General features: G+C 37.0%; 1 protein-coding gene across 1 annotated transcript; it reads left to right on the top strand.

The window, feature by feature from the left end:
* Positions 1-658: 658 nt before the first annotated feature.
* Positions 659-14,917, top strand: LOC112202803 (ubiquitin C-terminal hydrolase 12). Its single transcript, XM_024343811.2, has 32 exons — positions 659-874; positions 1,233-1,302; positions 1,645-1,795; positions 1,899-2,056; positions 2,604-2,869; positions 2,960-3,178; positions 3,324-3,432; positions 3,512-3,627; positions 5,623-5,721; positions 6,236-6,345; positions 7,085-7,159; positions 7,385-7,463; positions 7,579-7,725; positions 8,069-8,149; positions 8,238-8,357; positions 9,180-9,302; positions 9,571-9,648; positions 9,736-9,824; positions 9,913-10,021; positions 10,680-10,748; positions 10,859-10,969; positions 11,434-11,489; positions 11,623-11,800; positions 11,888-11,989; positions 12,070-12,141; positions 12,298-12,363; positions 13,251-13,316; positions 13,412-13,498; positions 13,616-13,732; positions 13,896-13,970; positions 14,082-14,168; positions 14,332-14,917. The coding sequence occupies exons 1-32, from the start codon at positions 845-847 to the stop codon at positions 14,371-14,373; spliced, it is 3,357 nt and encodes a 1,118-aa protein (XP_024199579.1). The 5' UTR covers positions 659-844; the 3' UTR covers positions 14,374-14,917.
* The last annotated feature ends 6,078 nt before the right edge of the window (positions 14,918-20,995 follow it).

Below are 20,995 nucleotides of genomic sequence, written 5' to 3'. Positions count from 1 at the left end.
TAGATACATGAGAAGAAGAAGCTAGACAGGGTTGAAGGGAAGAGGGAATCAGAATCAAAGCAAAAGGAGCATGACATAGAAAAGAAATTGAACATAGAAGTTCAAGGAGGATGATGCGCGATCGAGAGTGGAGAGACGAGGCTGAAGCACGAAAGAGAAGGAGAGACGAGGTTGAAGCGCGCAAAAGGGAAGGAGAGACTAATGCGTTGTTGAAGCCCGTGCTTCCACAGTCCGATGAGTTTTGGGGGTTCTATGTAAGAAGGTCGGGAGCTGATGCGGGGACTCTCTAATCTCATTTAATTGAGTCCTCATGTGTGCCAAACGTGGGATGAGTCTTATTTTCTTATATAAGTTACTCCAATCCAGTCCAGTCCCATGTAACAAACATAGCCTAATACTGTAATTTCTGATTCGTAATTATTTGTTTTGTCTGGTCTTTTGCCCCCATTCATCCAGAAAAAGAATGTATATTTTAAATCTGTGGGCTTTTAATCAGCACACCGTTGCTTTTTATACACGTTGGACCGTCCTCAGTTGAGTATTGATTATGGGCCTGAGAAGGTACCCATATGGGGGACATTTGGTCACAAAGTCCGTCTACCGTCATGTACTGACGGGGAAATTACCAGAGTAGCCAATCTACATATAAAAGATGCAAAGACCATAACCCTTCTCTCTCTCGTTCTCTCTCTCCTCGACCTTGCTTCTGGTGATCGCCATTTTTTCACTTTGTGTCTTACTGCATCCTTTACTCTCTGTCTCTCTCTCTCTCATCTTCTCTGTAATCTCAGTGAGCTTGAGGTTGAGGTATCCCCATATCTCATTCCCGAGGCTTCATTCCGCCATGACTGTCATGACCCCTGCCCCTATTGATGTACGCTTCTCTCTCTCTCTCTCTCTCTACGAGTTTACGTGCATCTCTCTTTATGCCTATGCCTGTTTAGATATCATCATACATGAGAGCTTCGGCGTTTTGTTTCAATCTTCTGGCTTGTTCATCATCCCTAGCTTTGTTTGATTTTACTGTGTTAATCGCGCTCTCTTTTGGAAAAAGGAAGTGGAAATTGGGATTGTCTAGGGCTTCTTGCTTTCAACTTTGTTGTGATTTCGCTGCTGTTCAGGATTTTTAGGGTTTTGTTGGAATTGATATAATAGGGCTTTGTTTTGGTGTGCCCCAAGCGACGCGGCTCTGATTTCATTTTCGCCTCTTTTTCTGTTGTTTTGTTTTGCAGCAACCAGAGGACGAGGAGATGCTTGTTCCAGCCTCGGATTTGCCTGAAAACAATCACCAGCCCATGGATGGTATGCTGATCCGTCACTATGTCTCTCTTCTTGTGCTCAATTTTGTTGATAATTGGGGATAAGTGGTAGACTGTGGTTGTGTTTCGACTACATGAAAAGTATTTTAAGTTAAATCGAAACGAAAGAGTTCTCAGCTAAATATCTATTCATTTAGATGTTTCTCGGCCATAGTTCTGAAATGAACTTTATCATTTTAGTTTTTCATTGATGACTGCACACAATGTCAATGTTTTATATTATATTGCACTACATTTTTTTTTAAAAATCTTTATTGTGAAGTACTGGTTGGATGAAATTGTTGTAACCTATTTATTTACTTTTGTTGCCTTTGCATATCATTAGTTGTTGCACAGCCTGAAAATGCTAATAATGTGGAGAACCAACCAGTAGAAGATCCTCCTTCATCGAGATTCACATGGAGAATTGACAACTTTTCTAGGATGAATACAAAGAAGCTTTATTCTGACATATTTGTTGTTGGTGGCTATAAATGGTATCGTCATCATTTCTTTCTTTTTCACATTGCTGCTTTGCTTTGATATACTTGTTCCTCTCTGGTTTCCTTTGATATGTATCTCTTTGCTTTGCTTTGGCAGGCGTGTGCTTATTTTTCCCAAGGGAAACAATGTGGATCATTTGTCTATGTATTTGGATGTTGCGGATTCGTCAAATTTGCCATATGGGTGGAGTAGATATGCTCAATTTAGCTTGGGAGTTCTCAATCAACTTCATACCAAGTATTCTGTACGAAAAGGTACTTCCTCGGATATGTTCTATATAAATCATCCACTGTGTAACATATTCACTTCTGTTTTGGACATAATGATAATTTAATTGTTTAAGCTATAATGTGGGTGTGATTTTTCTAGCAATGACTTTGGAGCAGTTTGTCATTTGTGGAATTCAAGAAAGTAGCAGAGAATTTTTTTTCTTCCTATTTTTGATAATGTAAAAGATTAGTTCTTCACCTTGTAGTTTGTTAGAACATACATAGTCCAACAAAAGATCTGTCGCATTGGATGAACTCATTGCACGGTGAACATAAGACAATTGGGAATTTCAACACGTCTGACATAGTTATGTTTTTCATTGCCGTTTATTTGCACTAGCTTAGCCCTTGAAATTTTGAACTTTGATAGTCTTTTAGGGTTAATCTTGAGCAATTGGAGTTCTGGTAGCAACCATTTACCACCTTCTTAACTTAATGTTGCCTTTTGTTTTATCCTTATTAAAAAAAAAATGCAGAAAATACATTTTAGTGAGCCTATAGATATTAATTCCATCCTAGTTGCATGATACAGACACACAACATCAGTTCAATGCACGGGAAAGTGATTGGGGTTTCACATCCTTTATGCCTCTTGGTGAACTGTACGATCCCAGCAGAGGTTATCTCGTGAATGATGCGGTTATAATTGAAGCGGAAGTTCTCGTTCGTAGGGTTGTAGATTATTGGACATATGACTCAAAGAAGGAAACGGGGTATGTTGGGCTTAAGAACCAAGGAGCAACATGCTATATGAACTCTCTCCTGCAGACTCTGTATCATATTCCTTATTTTAGAAAGGTTAGCTGAGTGCCATGTTTTGGTTTGATATCTGGAGAACACTGTCTTGTGATGAGAAAAGCTTCAATATCTTGTGTATATATATTTCAGGCTGTTTACCATATGCCCACGACTGAGAATGATTTGCCATCACAAAGCATACCATTGGCTCTTCAGAGTCTATTTTACAAACTCCAGTACAGTGATAATAGTGTTGCAACAAAAGAGCTGACAAAGTCTTTTGGATGGGATACATATGATTCATTTATGCAGCATGATGTGCAAGAACTAAATAGGGTCTTGTGTGAAAAACTGGAGGACAAAATGAAGGTAAACGATATTATTAGAATTAAATTGATGACTCTTTTTTTTTTTCTTCCTTTTTTTGTTGTTCAGAAGAAAAATAATATATTGATGAGTTTTGGAGCTTGGCAAACTTTTCGGAACTTTTAATAACTTTTTGCTTTGTTCGCAGGGAACTGTTGTAGAGGGAACCATACAGAAGTTATTTGAAGGTCACCATATGAACTACATCGAATGCATTAATGTGGACTACAAATCTACAAGAAAGGAGTCATTTTATGGTAGTCTTTTTTTTTCCCCCCACACCCATTGATTAAGCTGCTGTTTGGATAATGCTAATTTTTTACACGCGTATGACAGACCTTCAGCTCGATGTCAAAGGGTGTCGTGATGTATATGCTTCTTTTGATAAGTATGTAGAAGTTGAACGTCTTGAGGGGGATAACAAGTATCATGCTGAACAGAATGGATTACAGGTTGGTAACTTTAGTCAGTTTGCAGGCTGATAATATTGCATGAACTTATGAGAGTTTATATGTTCATTGACTTGAGTAAGTTATAGATTATGGCTGCAGCCATAGATGTCTACCTTATGCTCAGTAGCTAACTTAAACCGACTTATCCATTTTTAATCCAAAATTTTTAGTTTTGCTCTCAAGTATATATGTGTGTGAGTGTGTGTGTGTGTATGTATATATATATATATATATATATATGAAAAAGAAACCAGCAAGTCATCAGAGTCCCACTTGGCCATGGCACCAATGGCAGCAAAGTTTAACCCCTTCCCCTCCCAATTCTCGCTCTCTGCTTGGTATGCAGTACTGGGCTTTCTTTAACCTTTACATTGTTACTTGGATTGAATGTTCTCTGTTCAACCAAATCTTGGTGTACATGTACCAAAGGCTAGTTCTGTTGTTTCACAATTATAGTGGAATGTTATGGCCGACTCAAGGCAGAAATTAGTACCTGTTGGATGGGATTATATTGGTCATCCGGAGTCTTATTTAAAAAAAAAAAAAAAAAAATCTTAAAGTAAGGGTAACAGTGGAACTTCCCGCTAAGAATGATATGTAGATCACTGAAGATTTGGTAGGATGTTAATAGCCGCACTTATATATTGTTTATTTGTGGTGGGAACCCAATCCTAGAAAAGGCAATCCTAATTTTCAGCGTCATTTGTACTAAAATCTGAGAGAAGATATTAATATCTAGCCTAAAAAAAAAACAGCTGGACAAAGAAAGGATAATTGCAGAAGATGGTAACTTACAAAGATTAGACATTGTCAAGCTAAAAGAAAAGTGAATTAGAGAAAAAAGCAAAGAAAACAAGTGCACAGGTTGTGTGTCCATCGTCATCATGGCAAAGTGAGGGAGGAATAGATTTTGCAGTGCTTAAAATTTTGTTTTCTCAATGCTGGAATGCTTATAGTTACGTAAACCTAATCCAAGTTTGTAACCTTTAGAAATTTTAGAGAGTATAATTACTGTTTTCTTATTGGAAAAGAAGAAAAGAAAAAGTAATGGATCTACTTATCAGCTGAGACACAAGTATGAAGCAATTGCGTAATTTAGACCAGTGAAACAGCCAAAGATTTTCATTTTGCCTGGTTGGTACACTTTAGGAGTGTTAAAAAGAAACTGACAGGGTCTGGGAGAAGAAACCGATGAGCTGAGCAAACTGGCTGGTTTGCTTTAGATAATTCAGTGTTGTGTATTAAATCTAGTTAGAACTTTTCATGCACTTTTTGAGTTTTTTCTATTTGGTAGGTGGTCTGCAAATCCGCTCAAGCAAACCACTTAAGCATGTAATATGCCATTCCTAACATTTTTCCCCCTATAATTGTCCAAGACAAAGGATAACTACTGTTTTGCTTAATATCTAATCTAAAACAGAGATACTTCACATTTTCTGACAGCATTCTTATTGATCACTCTTTTCTCTCTTTTAAATGCTAAATTATCCTGCTGTCCTATGCTTTTTCATATACGTGTCTATATATATATATGTATTGTGTAAGTCTTGTTCATGTATGCTTCGATTTCTATATAATAAGTTTATAAATGGGAATCTGCATTATGAGGTTGTTATCTGCTATTAGAGCTGAGTAAGACTGATATCAGGAGCCACTTTTCACTCACAGGTCCTAGCACTACTTGGTATATATATTTTGAAATTATGACGCATTTATACTTGAATCACAATAACTGATAGTTTTGTATCACATTGCGCTGGAAACAGAAGACAATAGATACACCAGTTTGTGTGGGTTAAAGATATTGCCTCTTGTTTGCTTTGTGGCTGGACTGTAACATCCCATCTCTAACGGGCTAGGGCAGTGTGCATTTGCAACAAGCTTGTTTAGTTCCTTTTGTTTACTGTTATTTAGTTTCTGGTTGTCATAAGAAATTATTGGTGTTTTGGATCAGACTTTGTTGATGACCATTTTGGACTTTCGTAATATTTTCAGGATGCTAAGAAAGGGGTTCTCTTCATTGACTTTCCACCTGTTCTTCAACTTCAACTGAAACGGTTTGAGTACGACTTTATGCGAGACACCATGGTGAAGGTTGGAATTTACAAAACTTCCTTCGATTCAGTCTTGTCTATTATTTGTGCATGTTAGCTGGAATGTCCTTATTGTAATATGTATTCGTATTCCTGTAAGTAATTTGAGTCACTGGACCTGAACTCATGGTTTTGTAGTCCCTTTGTTACTTAATTTACACAGTCGCATCTCCAAATTAAAATTGTATAAAATGACATTTCTATTTTGCTGAAGTCTTTCGTTTGGGATTGTTGATTCATATGAAATATTAGGTACCCATTAGGCAGTCAGTTGGGTGAAGTCTAATTTAGTCAATAGTGACTGGTTGTTTCACGAGTTATCTACCTCTTAAAGCACCGGAATTCTGAGCACATACAGTTGTTTCGTTGCTGTGACTTTTTCTGGTTGAAACTGATAATGTATGATTAGATTGACTGTTGTGATGTTAAATATTAATCTACAAAACTTGCTTAAATACTTTTCTTCTTCTTCGACATAACAGATTATAACTATTCTTTTCTTTCTCATTGTGTAGATTAATGACCGTTATGAGTTCCCTTTGCAACTTGACCTTGATCGAGATAATGGAAAATATTTATCACCTGAAGCTGATAGGAGTGTTCGCAACCTTTACACACTTCACAGGTACTTTGTCAACGGCATTACTAATTTTCATAATCAGACCATTCTGCTCGGGAGTAAATCTCCTAGTCAAGCTTTCTTGTGATATCCTTTCACATGGTAATTATAATTGTGAGATTCACTAATCAGGGGTGGATATATGGGAAGGCCTCCAGATCTTGCTACTGACGAGTTTAAATTCTCATAGTAATGGCTTTTCATGTTTTGTCGAATCCCCTTTTTCTGACATCAGTATAGTTAAAACTATGCAACTGAATACTTTTTGGCCTTTAGCATCTTGATATGGTCAGATAGTTTTTGCTGCGAGGATACTTTGATTGACATCTGGCAAATGCCTGGAGTGAATTAGTTTTGTTGCAAACTAGTTGTAGTTGATTTTGGTATACATGCTTGTTCACCCAAAAATGAAAACTAGATGCTTTTCAATTAATATGTGTCTGCCTTTTTTTTTTTTTGAAGGGGACCCTTTTCTTTCTTTCAAAAGAGCACTATTGCGTAGTTAAGGAACAATCAAGTCAATTTATGTTCACACAGATATCTGTGCTTATCTTGTTACCATTCTCAAATAGATAGGAGCTTTAGTCATCAGTAAAGGCTGGGGAAGAAATTTCCCCCCATTAAATTCCGTAATTGATTTGATTCACGAACTTGTTGAGATTGCTTCTTGAAATTCTGTAATATTCTTACCATTCTGGAATAGATAGGATTATATTGTACTCAGGCATTTGGTGGTTGTTTGCAGTGTATTGGTACACAGTGGTGGGGTGCATGGTGGACATTACTACGCCTTTATCAGACCGACGCTTTCTGATCAGTGGTACGCATCCGGTTCTTCATTTTTTTTGTCATGCATCCACTCAAATGTGCAGACAATTTTTGTGTGCGTGGACAACTTAATTCAGAAAGTTTCAGAAGCATATATAAATGCAGTACATTGAATTATGAGAAATGCATATAGGACACACAGAAAGCGGCTGACTTAGGTTGCTAATCATCGCTTAGCATTATCTATTATCATGCCATTAAGATTTGTGTTTCTCAGGTACAAATTTGATGATGAGAGGGTAACAAAAGAAGATATAAAGAGGGCACTGGAGGAGCAGTATGGTGGTGAGGAAGAGGTATGCATTTCTTATTCTGCATGCACTGTTGCATTTCATACCTGCTCAAATATATTTAGTCAATTGTCTTACCTGAAGTTCTAGTCTTTCTCATAATTTGCTCATGGTTCTACAGTTACCGCAGACAAACCCTGGATTTAATAACACTCCTTTCAAATTTACAAAATACTCAAACGCGTACATGCTGGTGTACATACGTGAAAGTGACAAGGATAAAATAATCTGCAATGTTGATGAGAAGGACATTGCTGAACATCTTCGGGTGAGATCTCATTTAAGTACAAAGTTGTGGATACTTCACGATTCTTTCAAGAAATGTGATATTTGTACATGTTTGAGATTAAAGTCCCGTATCAATCCAGTAAAATTATGCTTAAACATGGAATAAGGAAAAAAAAAAAAAGATACAAATAACACAAGCCTCTGCCTTTTCTCTCACATATTTAGCAATATTATTGTCTTTCAAGTTGTCATATTAATTCATATTATTCTCTTTCAAATGTTCATTTGAGTGGATACATACCGGTATGTATGTCTTGTGTGCATTCTCCATTAACTTTCTTCTGACAGATAAAAGCCTAAATTCAAACATTGATTTGTCTCAGGAGAGGTTGAAGAAAGAACAAGAAGAAAAGGAGCACAAGAAGAAAGAAAAGGCAGAGGCACACCTATATACTATCATTAAGGTTTAGCTGTTCAACCTCTCTCTAATTAATCTGTGATTTGTTTGTACAATTGTCTTCTCTGACGTAGTGACTTGTGTGAGTCCTTCAGGTTGCCCGGGACGAGAACCTTCTGGAGCAGATTGGGAAGGATATATATTTTGATCTTGTGGATCATGACAAAGTCAAAAGTTTTCGTATTCAGAAGCAGATGCCTTTCAACCTTTTCAAGGTATGATCTTGTTATGTTGGTGTACCCAATTTTTGCAATTTACTTGCAATGATATGATATTTTTTAATTTTCCTCTTGAAATCATATTGTTAACTTATGGATTGCTTGTGGTTTCTGCCCACAAGCAATCCATTAGTTAGCCTTCATCCAACAGTGATAAACATGTGATGCTTGTTAGCAATGAAGCAAAAAACTTACATTTGTACCAATACAGTATCAGGATGACAGGTCTAGGTTTTTTTTAGATGATTTCAATTAGTTATCATGATAAGGATCTTGTTGGTATTTTCTGGTCTGCTATTGGTTTTCTTCAAAGTAATTTTAAACGATGACATGATTTTAGAAAATACAGCATGAAGATTAAGAATTTCGAAAACTGAATAGCTTGCTCCTTATTATAGGCAACTTTTTCTTACATGAAAAAGTAGTTTGGGAGAAATATGGTTAGCGATAAAATCTGTGAAGGCCATCCAATGGTATTTAACATCCAGAAAACTCTCTTCAGAAGCATCTGAAGGGAAAAGTTTTACTCACAGATAAATCAAAAGTACAGGGAAACATCATAAAGGGGACTGTGGTTTTGCATTATCGCATATATGGTGGCAGTTCAATTGAAAAATTTAGCGTAACATAGGCAGAAACAATAAACATCAGCTGAGTTGAAAAACATAATGATTGATGACTACCTACTCTGATGCTAGTGTGAATATAAGATCGTGTCAAAATATTGTCCTAGTGGGTATTTATTTATTTATTGCAAATTGTTCGATTCACACTTTATCTCACTGTTTTCCTTATTCTTCATAAAATGATTTTATCCAGGAGGAGGTTGCTAAGGAGTTTGGCATACCAGTGCAATTTCAGCGGTTTTGGCTGTGGGCAAAGCGTCAAAACCATACATATCGTCCAAACCGTCCATTGACACCTGTGGAGGAAACACAATCTGTAATTATCTATGGATATTTCTTTTATTTTCTGTTTCAAGTTTCTTTTTTCATTTTATTTTTGGTTTTTGTGGAACATGAAAGTTGGCTTCATCCATTTTTTAAGCTAATTGTTGCATTGCTAAATCTTCTTTTACCCGTTACCCCTTGCTAAATCTAGGTTTACTATTTCCAGAACAGTGTGCCTTGTTTTTGCTTCTTTATAGGAGTGAGTATGCATAAGATCAATCCTGATTTTTCAATTTCCATTTCTTTCCTTCTGTTGTTAGGTTGGGCAGTTGAGGGAGGTATCAAACAAGGTTCATAATGCAGAACTGAAGTTGTTCTTGGAAATAGAGCTTGGACCGGTAATATTGTCTTGCATCTAAAGACTGTTGTTCTTGCCTAGAATGATCTTTGCAGCTCTTTATCCAATTTTTTGCATTCGTATTCAGGATTTACACCCTATTGCTCCACCTGACAAGACAAAGGATGATATTCTGCTTTTCTTTAAGCTTTATGATCCTGAAAAAGAAGAACTACGGTACTTTATCTTTCGATTGGCCTTTCTCGTAATAATGCTATGAAAGAATATGCTGTCTGATATTATACTTGTTTCTCCATAATATCAGTTATGTTGGACGGCTTTTTGTGAAGAGTACTGGTAAGCCAGCTGAAATCTTGTCAAAATTAAATGAATTGGCTGGCTATGCCCCTGATGAGGAGATCGACCTTTACGAGGTTTGCATCCAGCAACATTCTTAAGAATTTGTCTCTCTAATTTTTAGGCAACTTCTCAATTAGCAATATTACATTGAATTTGTAATGTAAGGTCAATCTCCCCTGACAAGGAGATCGACCTTTACGAGGTTTGCATCCAACAACATTTTTAAGAATCTGTCTGTAATCTTTTAGGCAACTTCTCAATAGCAATATTACATTAAATTTGCCTGCATAGAGAAGCTGGGATTTAGTGGGTAGGATCTGGCATATTATATCTTCATGCTGAATAACCATGCTAAGTCATGGTGCTGAAGTTGCTGGTTTGGTAGCATACTAGAGTTAATATTTTGGGTTTTATTGGTGTTGAACACATGCTTTGTGTTCCCACTTTTGTTGGGATATTTCATGCATCACATCTAGGTGGAATTGGGCCGTTGTAATTTTAGTCCCTTCATAACCATACTGTGGTGGACCTAGCAACTTAGGATGGTACTACCAGATGATTTGGATTCTGGATAAGGCAGTAAATAGAATTACATATCAAAATCCAGCCTGGTCTGTTTATGGATTCTGAGACCTATGCTGCATATTCAACTGCTTTGTTAGTAATATAGTATGCGACTGTTGATTTTTATTGCTTTAGTTGTAACCTGTGATAGCTTACTGTTATGTTTAGGAAATTAAGTATGAGCCCACTGTCATGTGTGAACCCATCGATAAGAAATTCACATTTCGAGCCAGCCAGGTATTTTCTGAACATTTTGAACTTTTCTGAACATCTGTTGCTTGTCAATATTTTTATTTGTTTTTGGTCTGATTGTTGTCAGTAATTTTAAATCTTGTGTTCGTTTGCAGCTTGAGGATGGAGACATTGTTTGCTTCCAAAAACCAGTTCCGGTTGAAAATGGTCAGCAGTTCCGCTATCCAGACGTCCCATCTTTTCTGGATTTTGTGCACAATCGTCTCGTAAGACTTTCGAAGCTTCTATCTACTCTATTGGGAACTGTCATTTTTATTTCTTTGTGCTTTGATTGCATTGGCTGCTTTCTGATAGCGGACTCTGCAGTGAAATTTGATCTCATGTATGGCCCTGCCACTGTGAGAAGTCATTTAAAGTAGAAACTGTTTATCTCTTTATCTCTTTGGTGCTTTTTTTTTTGTTTTTTTTCCTAGGATGGCTATGTACAAAAGTTGGCTATATTGATTTTGAGGCCTGTTATGCGAAATTTGTAATCATTACAAACTTGAGACTGTGTTCCTAATTGACTATTGTATCTGATGGTCTAGTAATTTTGCCCTATAACGTTCCTTGGTACAATTAGTCATTTACTTGGACGATGTATTCTTGTATTCAATTATATATGCTTCGTGGCCACAATTTTGTGAATTCAGGCTTACGGTAAAAACTTTTATGATCTGATTTGTCACAGGTTGTTCATTTTCGATCGTTTGAGAAACCCAAAGAAGATGATTTCAGCTTAGAATTGTAAGTTTTAACTGTGGTTGATGGTTATGATTATTTATGTGCCAATGTATTTCTGTTACTAAATGCCCCATTTACAATCTTAAGGTGATTGAATATTTTTATGTTTTCAACTTTTTTCATGTTGATTTTAAAGGTCAAAACTTCATACCTATGATGATGTTGTGGAGCGAGTAGCTCAACAACTTGGTTTGGACGATCCATCCAAAATTAGGCTTACCTCACATAATTGTTACTCCCAGCAACCCAAACCTCAGCCAATTAAGTATCGGGGGGTAGACCGTTTGACTGATATGCTTGTTCACTACAATCAGGTAATAATGGTGCCCTTGGTGATATATTGTTTGATAGGTGACATTTTTGAAAACTAAAATGTCACTGATCTTATAATATTGTGACAGACTTCGGATATATTGTACTATGAAGTATTAGACATCCCTCTGCCTGAATTACAAGGTTTGAAAACCCTGAAAGTTGCATTCCATCATGCTACCAAGGATGAAGTAAGCATGCCAATCAGATCTTGTTAATTTTTATGGTTTGATACTGTTAAACATGTTTTGATGCATCTGTCCTTTACCAGGTGGTTATTCACACCATAAGACTGCCAAAACAGAGCACTGTTGGGGATGTAATCAATGATCTTAAAACTAAGGTGAAGGCTTTAGCCTCTTGGCTTGGTGTCAGTGCCATCCACCAACTGATTCTAACTTTCTATTTATAAATGGCTTTGTGCATAATACTTTTGTACCATTTTTGTTTTTTGTGCTTGTTTGCTTTGTAGTAACTAGTGTGTCGAATTTTGGATCAGGTTGAATTGTCTCATCCAGATGCAGAACTTAGGTTGCTCGAGGTTTTCTATCACAAGATATACAAGGTCTGAGCTTGATCTTCCCATGAAAACTACTTTCTGACTAACAGACCTGTGAGATAGATATATGAAATTTATGGAAGTTTGTGGGATCAACATCTCCTATCTAAAAGTAAATTATTTCATACCATCCATGAAGACTAGAAAGGTCGTTATACAGTTTTGCGGAGCATCCTTTAAACAAATGCTTTCTATGTCTGGTTTTTCAACCGAGTTTTGGTTGGTTTCATTTCTATGTCTGAGGTGTCAATCCTTAAGTGCACAGTTGCCAAATCTACATGCACTTGGATTTTTGGATAGCATAGAACTTTGTTGGCATTTAAATTTGGTGGCGGATCCAGGAATTTTTCTTTGTTTGGGGTGAAGTGAAGAAGCTCTCAGATAAGCTTCACCTCCCATGTATGCCCCTACCCCTTACTTGATCTGTCACTGGTCAAGATTAATGTTATCTAGCACAACAGGTCTTGTGGTGAGAGAATATGGGGGAAGATACCCAGCAGTGACTTTATCAAAGCAGAGTCCTACAGGAAGTGCTACCATCTGTGTGTGGCATGTGTGAACATGCATACTAATAAATTTGCTTAACTTTAATGTTTTGTTTTAGACAAAATTCTCGTGTATATGTTTGTTCTGTGAGGTTCATATGGTTTTTCAGTTTATATCTTACATTCATGAATATGCCCTTTTATGGTTCTGTGTGATCCAACTCTTTTTCTTTCTTCCTGATTCTTGTCAATGTAAGGCCAATTTAGCATATTCGAAGAAAGGGACTTATGCTGTTTCAGCTTTCCTTCTTATCCTCGGTCGCCATTGTATTGAGCAGCTTAGGAATAGCAAGTGAATTTATTTCTCTTTTTCAATAGCTCTTTCATCGTGCTGTAATCCATCTGCAGGTCTTTCCCCAAAGTGAAAAGATCGAAAACATAAATGATCAATACTGGACGTTACGTGCTGAAGAGGTCTTTTCCTGTCCGTTGCGTACTCCTGGTTGACTTCATGAGTGTGGTTGACTTCATGAGTGTTCTATATTGATCTTTTACTGTGTTGTGTGTAGGTTCCAGAGGAAGAGAAAAATCTTGGTCCTAATGACCGTGTAATTCATGTCTACCACTTCACTAAAGACACCGCTCAGAATCAAATGGTAGTTGCAACTATATTTAGTTAAAATATATATATATTTTTTCCTGATGTGTGGTGCTTACCTTCAACCACAAATTATCGCATCTTATTGTGCTATAATTTTGTCGTTCTTTCCCAGCAAATTCAAAACTTTGGGGAACCGTTTTTCTTGGTTATACATGAAGGTGAGACCTTGGCTGAAATTAGAGGTCGGATACAAAAGAAATTACAGGTTGCAGATGAGGAATTTGCGAAGGTAAAAGCAAAGCTGCGTTACTATGATTTCTTGATTTGGTTAAAAATATAGGCATTCACATATTTATATTAAACTTGTTAGTGTCATATCTGCATTAATGCACGTTGCTGATTTGTTGCTGCATTGCTAGTTTAACCTGTTTAAATTTTAATTTTGTCGCCAGTGGAAGTTTGCATTTCTTTCGCTAGGTCGGCCAGAGTATCTTCAGGACACTGACATCGTCTCTAGTCGGTTCCAGGTGTGTATATCGACCACATGCTGCTGCTATTGTGTTTCTGTTCTGGATTGAATATAATTTGTTTTATGTTTTAATGATGAATTTTCATTCGTATTGTCCATCTTCTTATAGAGAAGAGATGTTTATGGTGCTTGGGAGCAGTATCTTGGCCTGGAGCACTCTGACAGCGCTCCTAAAAGAGCTTATGCAGCTAATCAGGTAAGATGCAGCTTCTTCTTCTCTTTTTTCCCTTGATAATGTGTTCATGAATATTGGCTTTTCGTCACTGCATGTAGGCCAAGTTGTCCCCATATATCAGGGCCAGATAATATATATACTTGGACAGGATTACATTTTGACTTCAGTTCGCTATCGTTTGTAGAATCGCCACACATTTGAGAAGCCGGTGAAAATTTACAACTAAGATGCAGTGCGATGAATGGAGTTTCTTCATTCCAGAGATGAATTGGGTGATCCTCTACATCATTTGGCTGTACAAGTAGGAAAGTGGTGAAACGTAACTGTATACCATGAAGGGAAGCAAGCTTTTGAAAAGGTGTCAGCAAGGTTTGGTGGGTTGATTTTGTTGGCTATGTAATTCTTTATCCCAGTGTGTGGTTGGGGAGGACTTGTCCCTAGATCAGTGTGTATCTCCAACCATTGGTCAAAGCCTCCAGTGCATTTACTACTTTTCTAGACAAGGCAATGGCCTTCATCATCAGTTCAGTGTAACTTTAACAGTAAATAAACAGGATTTTTGAACTAGTGAATGTATACAGGTTATAGTATGGTCTTTCTCCATGTTTGGTTCGTTCCTGTCCTGTTCAGTTTAGGTAGGGAGATGGGAGTTGTGTAATGGTCCATCAATTAGTTCTTAAACATGTTTGTAAAAGTGACTTCAGAGGTACTGCCATTGAGGGCTATTCTTAATTTTCACTTTGTGTAGTAAATAGATACACTTTCCTCAAGAAAGGCTTGTTTAAAAATTCTTTCAACTAGTTAGTCACCTACGAACATGTCGGTTTAGACTCGGTACATGGGGTTGCCGTGTCAGTTGGGATTGAAATTTGGTATCCCACTCGTTTGCGAAGAGAAAATTTGGATAAATGTTTTCAATCTCATTTAACGGAAATTTCTGCCATGCTTCAATCCCATTAATTTCATTTGGACGGTCATGGCCATAAGAAGCTAACGGTTAGCTTCAATTAAGAAGCTAACTATGTTTTAGACCAACTTTTCGGTTATATATTGGCATCTTTATCATTCAGTTTTTAGGTCTTTTTAAGTAGATTATTATATCTAAAAAATTGGGTGTATTTGCCGTGGCAAATAGCAATGGCGGCGCCCTTGACGACAACAGCGATTTTGCCGTTGTCTAGCCGTCGCCATTGGTCTTTTGCTACGGCAATCTGACTTTTCAAAATGTTGTGCTGTGGCCACTGGAATTTTTTTATTTTTTATTTTTAAGTTATACAGACATATACTTGAAAGTATTTTTATATTTTTTATTTTTATATGTAACTTGAAAATATTTAACTATAGTATACAGACATATACTTCATTGAGAGGGAAAATGATAAGAAAGAATCTAACCAAAACTAATACTAGAGAAGAACTTTGTTGAAACTAACGTCAAAAGCTACACCACAAATCCTTTTCTTATTGAATAAGAAGAAACAAAGAGGTTGACAAGTTCTTAGAAAGTGGAGCTAATTTTGTTGCTTCTCTTTTTGTACAGGGAGAAATAATATTTTGGGGAAAAAAAATATAAAACCTGTTGTATGGTACGAGTTGTATCTAAACAGAAAAGAAAATAGTTAAACAAAATATGACTGTAGCTATACTACCAATCTTTTTCTTATTGAATAATATTTGAAAAAGAGGTTGACAATAATAAGCGGTGTCTGAAAGTAGAGTTAATTTTGTTGCTTTTCTTTTCGTACCGGCAGAAATAATATTTTGGAGTAAAAAAATATAAAACATGTTGTATGGTATGAGTTATATCTAAACTAAAAGAAAATGGTTAAATAAAATATGAAGTAAAACAGAAAGAAAAGAAAAAAAGAGGAACCCAACAATCATAACTATAATATTAAACTATTATAGTAACTTTGCCTGCGAAAGAAACCGGAAAGAAAATAGTAAAAAGAGAACTTTTAAAAGTTAAATTACCAAAAAGTATCCTCCGGTAACGTTTTTAAAAATGATTTTGAAAATAAAAATGAGAAAACAAGATTGGATTTTTGAGATCCGAAAATTTGTCCGGTAGCTTATTCCGAAAACAATTTTCAAAAACGAAAGAAGATGACGACTAGAGATGAGAGAGAGACCTGAGAAGAAGATAGCGATGTGAGAATATAGAAGAAGAGAACACGTTCTTTTTTTTCTTTGTTTTGGAAAATATGAGAATGAAAATGTGAAAACGTCTATTTGTCGTTTTCCTGTTTTACGAGTAAAATAAAAAAATATTTTCAAAAAATATTTTCTGCATTTTTGAAAACAGACCAACGAACGCATTTTCAAGCCATTTTCATTTTATAAAATGAAAAAGATGACTTGAAAACGTTACCGAACGCCTCCTAAGAGACTAGTGTTGCTATTTCATGATTTTGGGTTCTAGAACGTTCCACTATGACTTGTGCAAGGGTACTTCCGTCATTTTGCAAGAATGGTGGAGGGAGCCAGCTAGTGTAGAAGGTCGTGACATGGCAGGTAGAGAGTGGGGGGAGGGAAGAAGAGACGAAATTGCCCAAATATGAAATAGAAATGTCAGGGTAGTAGAGTAATTTAAGATAGCTTAGGGACCCAGAAAAGATCTCTCGGTTTATTAGACAGCTTTCCTCCCAGAGAGTCATTTCTACCTCCAGTTACACTCAGCGAGTCTTATTATCAACAATTTTCCATGGAAAACAAGCGTCCCTCCTCTCCGTCCCTTGATGAGTCCTCTGTGCCATTGAAGAAAGTCAAGAAACCCAAGGGCAAAGCACATGTTGATGATTCTTCAGCTAATCACCCTTCTTTTAGCTACTCGCTATGTCCATGTTTAATTTCATTTAGTTTTGTGTGTGACAATAAAGAGCTGTAGAATTCATTTGTTTCATGTAGGTTTCACTGGGTTATGGTTGTAATTAATCCTTATAGTGATATGGTGTATTATTTGGACTCTCTTAATCTTGTTGACATAGACCATGGATTAAAAGGTGTTATAGACGTGTACGTAATTCTCTTACTTTGTTATGTGAGATTTCATTTGGTTTTGACACAATATTCTTTAGTGTATAGTGTGTTCATAGACATGCAGAGAGATGATGATCAGCCATTGGATTTGACAAATCAACAAAATAAAAGGCATACTCTGAATCACAAACAAGTAAGATAAATATGAATTCAGAAAAAAAGATTCTCTTGTAAGGTGTGTATACTTGTATAAACACCTTCCAAACATCATTAATAGAACATCTCCTGTCAATTTATCATTCCACATATAAGCAACAAGATATATAGATCAATTATACAACATGGTCCACACATATTCTGGCATTTATTGTCCATCTCACATTTGCATTTGCTAACAATAACAATAATAGATTTAACAGTCAAGTACTACAACAACACATCTGAAACTGAAAGAAACAAACACTTGGAAAAAGAGAGATAGAGAAACGAAGAGGTATATTAGTCTAAGACACTTCAGCTTAAAAATTGAACTGAAACTACAGCAGTCAATATGGAGATCATAATTTGAACAGATTATAACCTGTATGATTTTCCAAATAGCATTTTTCTAATTCCTTCCTTTTTGGGCATTAATCATCCTTAGAGCGCAGTGGCTCATGGATGGAGCGGAAGTGTTTTGGACGAATTTTTATTCGGAAAGTATGACTTTAGGGGGGGCGCAAATGTTGAATTTTTATACGTTGATATTCTCCCAAAACTTCCTTCATGAAAGTTGTAGAGTACATTGATACGAGTTCGTGGATATGTGGAACGCGAGAATCAGAGTTCGTATGAGAAATTTATGAGCGTTTGAAGTTTGGGAAAATTCTATAAATATGGGTTTCCGTTTTCGGAAACTTACTATTTTCATTTTGGGAAATTTCCTTTTTCGGAAACCAAACTCTCCGTTCTCTCTCCTCAGACCCGACGAAGTCCCGTCGACCCAACTCGGCTCCATCTTCGTTTTCCGGCCATTAGCAGCGGCGGACCTAGCCTGGATCGACGCGCCTCAGCTTCCGCCATCGACCCTTGGTGTTGGTTTCACCGGTGGAGCACCCCAGAAAGAGATCAAAGGCTACCTCAGTTGTACGATCGGTATCCGACTGGTTTTCCGATTTTCGGCGACTTTCTGGTTGATTTCTTCAAGGTTCTGGGTTCGCCTCCTTATCTTGATCATCCTCATACCCGCCTTAAAGGACGATTTTGCATGTGGAGTGGAAGATCAAGGGTTGAATATCAGCGGTGCACAGTGAATCTGGAGCTTGATCAGACGCCAGCGATTGGTCAATCTTGCAAGCTTGATCTAGGATGATCTAGATCGATCTAGGCTTAGCTCCATGTTTGAAAGTTGTTCTACTCTTCATGATGATCATGTTTGTTGTCTTGATTTTCCAGTGGTCGAGTTTGACCCGGCGGCGGCACCACCGCCTGCAGCGGCGTTCTGTCCATGTAAGGGATAGTTTCTATTTTTGTATATCATCTACTCGTCGATACGAGCGTTTTGATATATAATAAATAATTTTTGGAGATCGAGTGAATAGATTGTGATTTTTACGGTTTCGAACCATTTGATGATTCGATCCGTGAGGATTTGAGCGTCCGATCGACTTGTGATTTTGACATATCGATCATATAAGTATTCTGGAGATGTTGGGTGGTCTTGTATATGCTTTCGCCTCAATTGACGTCACTTTGGGAATTTTGGTTCGATTTAGGGTTTCGAACGTTATTCCTTGTGTTTCGGTGACTGAATCAATGCTGTACTTTCCTTAGGTACTTGACGAAGTATTCTTAGACAAGTTGTTGGTGTTAGTGTTAGTTCGGTTATGTATAGAAGATGCAGCGGGAGTTTCGAGGTGTGTAATCTCACAAGGTTCATTTACGAACGGAATTACCTTTATCGTTTTGAGAATTATTGATTTAACTGCAAACTATAGTTGATATTAGTAGGCATTCCTGAGCGGATTACTACATATATATATATATATATATATATATTTACGTGAAATATATATGTTTTGGTGGGTTGGTAGATTGATGAAAACAATATGCATGAATTGATGTTTTTTATTGTTTTGTGTTATGACTTTTTGGAAAACAATTATGGTGGGAAATGATATTTCTATTGTTTTGAAAAGTGTTTGAGGATTTGAGAGTCACAGGTTGTGATTTCTCATTTTGATTTGATTTAACATTTGGGGTCCAGTGCGACTCGTTTAATGTTTTGATCTGAGGGTCAGGTTGGCCTAAGGATCCGGGGTTGCAGGTTGCATTCTCATGGCAATATTATATCGTAAGGTTGAACCTTGGCCGGGTAACAAGTTACAATTCAGTTAGAGCTCTAGTCTGTTTGCCATGATACCTCATGGATCTAAGTAGGTTACTTACGACTCCTGGGTACGTATTTTGTCCAGGTTGGACCAAAGAATCATATTCTTTTTGTTAACGATAGATATGATTGATGTGTGTTGATGTTTTGTCCAGGTTGGACCTATTTGATATTTTTTCTAGGTTGGACCGATTTGTTATTTTGTCCAGGTTGGACCGATTTGTTGTTTTGTCCAGGTTGGACTGAATTGTTGTTTTATCCAGGTTTGATCTATTTATCATATTTTAATTGTTAGGTTAACGATTTATATGATTTTGTCACGATGTGACTTTCGTTGTTTTCTCTTGGGAAAAGTGTATTGTTTTGGGAAGTATGGTATGTTCTCCTTATTCTCGAGTTGAAAGGTTTTCCTCGTTTTGGCGTGAGTTGTGTGGTGTTTGTTTTGAGTTACTCATACGGACTTGCAAAAGCTTACCGGGTTTGTTGTGTAACAACCCGGTGCACCATTCAAACGGTGTAGGGGTTAATCTTGTAGGTCAAGGAAATCGTGACTGAATCTAAGGTAGCGTGCTAGTAGCTTTACAGTAGGAAGCCATTTTTGTGACTTTACCGTTATTAAGACTTCCGCTTGTAGTGAGCTCTGAGGAGCCTTTACGTTTTATTTTGTTGTTGACAATTTAATTCGTAAGCTTATGTAATATATGACTCTGTGGGCGGGGTCAATATTGACATAGTGGGTTCAGGGCATCAATATGTATGTAGTCTGAAGGAAAAAAGTTTCTAGGTATTTTGTATTAATGGCTGAACGATCACGCATGTATAATTTTGAGATTATATATTGATTTTTATTTATGTTTAAAAATCAGGGGCGTGACACTTAAGTCTAAATCTGCTGTCTTCTAAGCTTTCCAAGCCTTTCAAGCCATGATTCAAACTCAATACAATGGTCAAATTAAGGTCTTTCGTTCAGAATTGGGGGGGGGGGGGGGGGGGGGGGGTCATGAGTTTCAGGATTATCTCCAGGCACAAGGCATTGTCCACCAAACAACTTGCCCACAAACACCTGAGCAAAATGGTGTGTCTGAGCGTAAAAACCGTCATCTCCTGGATGATGCCCGCTCCATCTTCTTTAGTGCACATATGCCCAAGTACTTGTGGGGAGAAGCTGTTCTCACTGCTTCTCATCTTATCAATCGTATGCCTTCTAGTGTCCTTCAGGGCCAAATCCCATTTGAGGTACTCTCCACACATGTCTCCCTTCCTTCTTTTCATAACCTACCTGCTAGAGTTTTTGGGTGTGTGGCCTTTGTTCATGTACCCAAGAACCAACGCTCTAAGTTGGAGGCTCGTGCCTTAAAATGTGTCTCCTGTGGTTTCTCTCTCTCCCCTCTCTCTCTCTCTCTAAGTAACAAATGAGTGAGGGTAAAATAGTTAAAAAAAAAAAAAAATTAACGAGGTATTAGGGAAGACTTCCTTAGAGTGGTTTTGGGTAAGGAGGAAT

This window comes from Rosa chinensis, chromosome 5, assembly GCF_002994745.2.
Source record: "Rosa chinensis cultivar Old Blush chromosome 5, RchiOBHm-V2, whole genome shotgun sequence".
In the NCBI taxonomy this organism is placed as follows: Eukaryota; Viridiplantae; Streptophyta; class Magnoliopsida; order Rosales; family Rosaceae; genus Rosa; species Rosa chinensis.
This window is presented reverse-complemented; position numbering and strand designations above follow the sequence as displayed.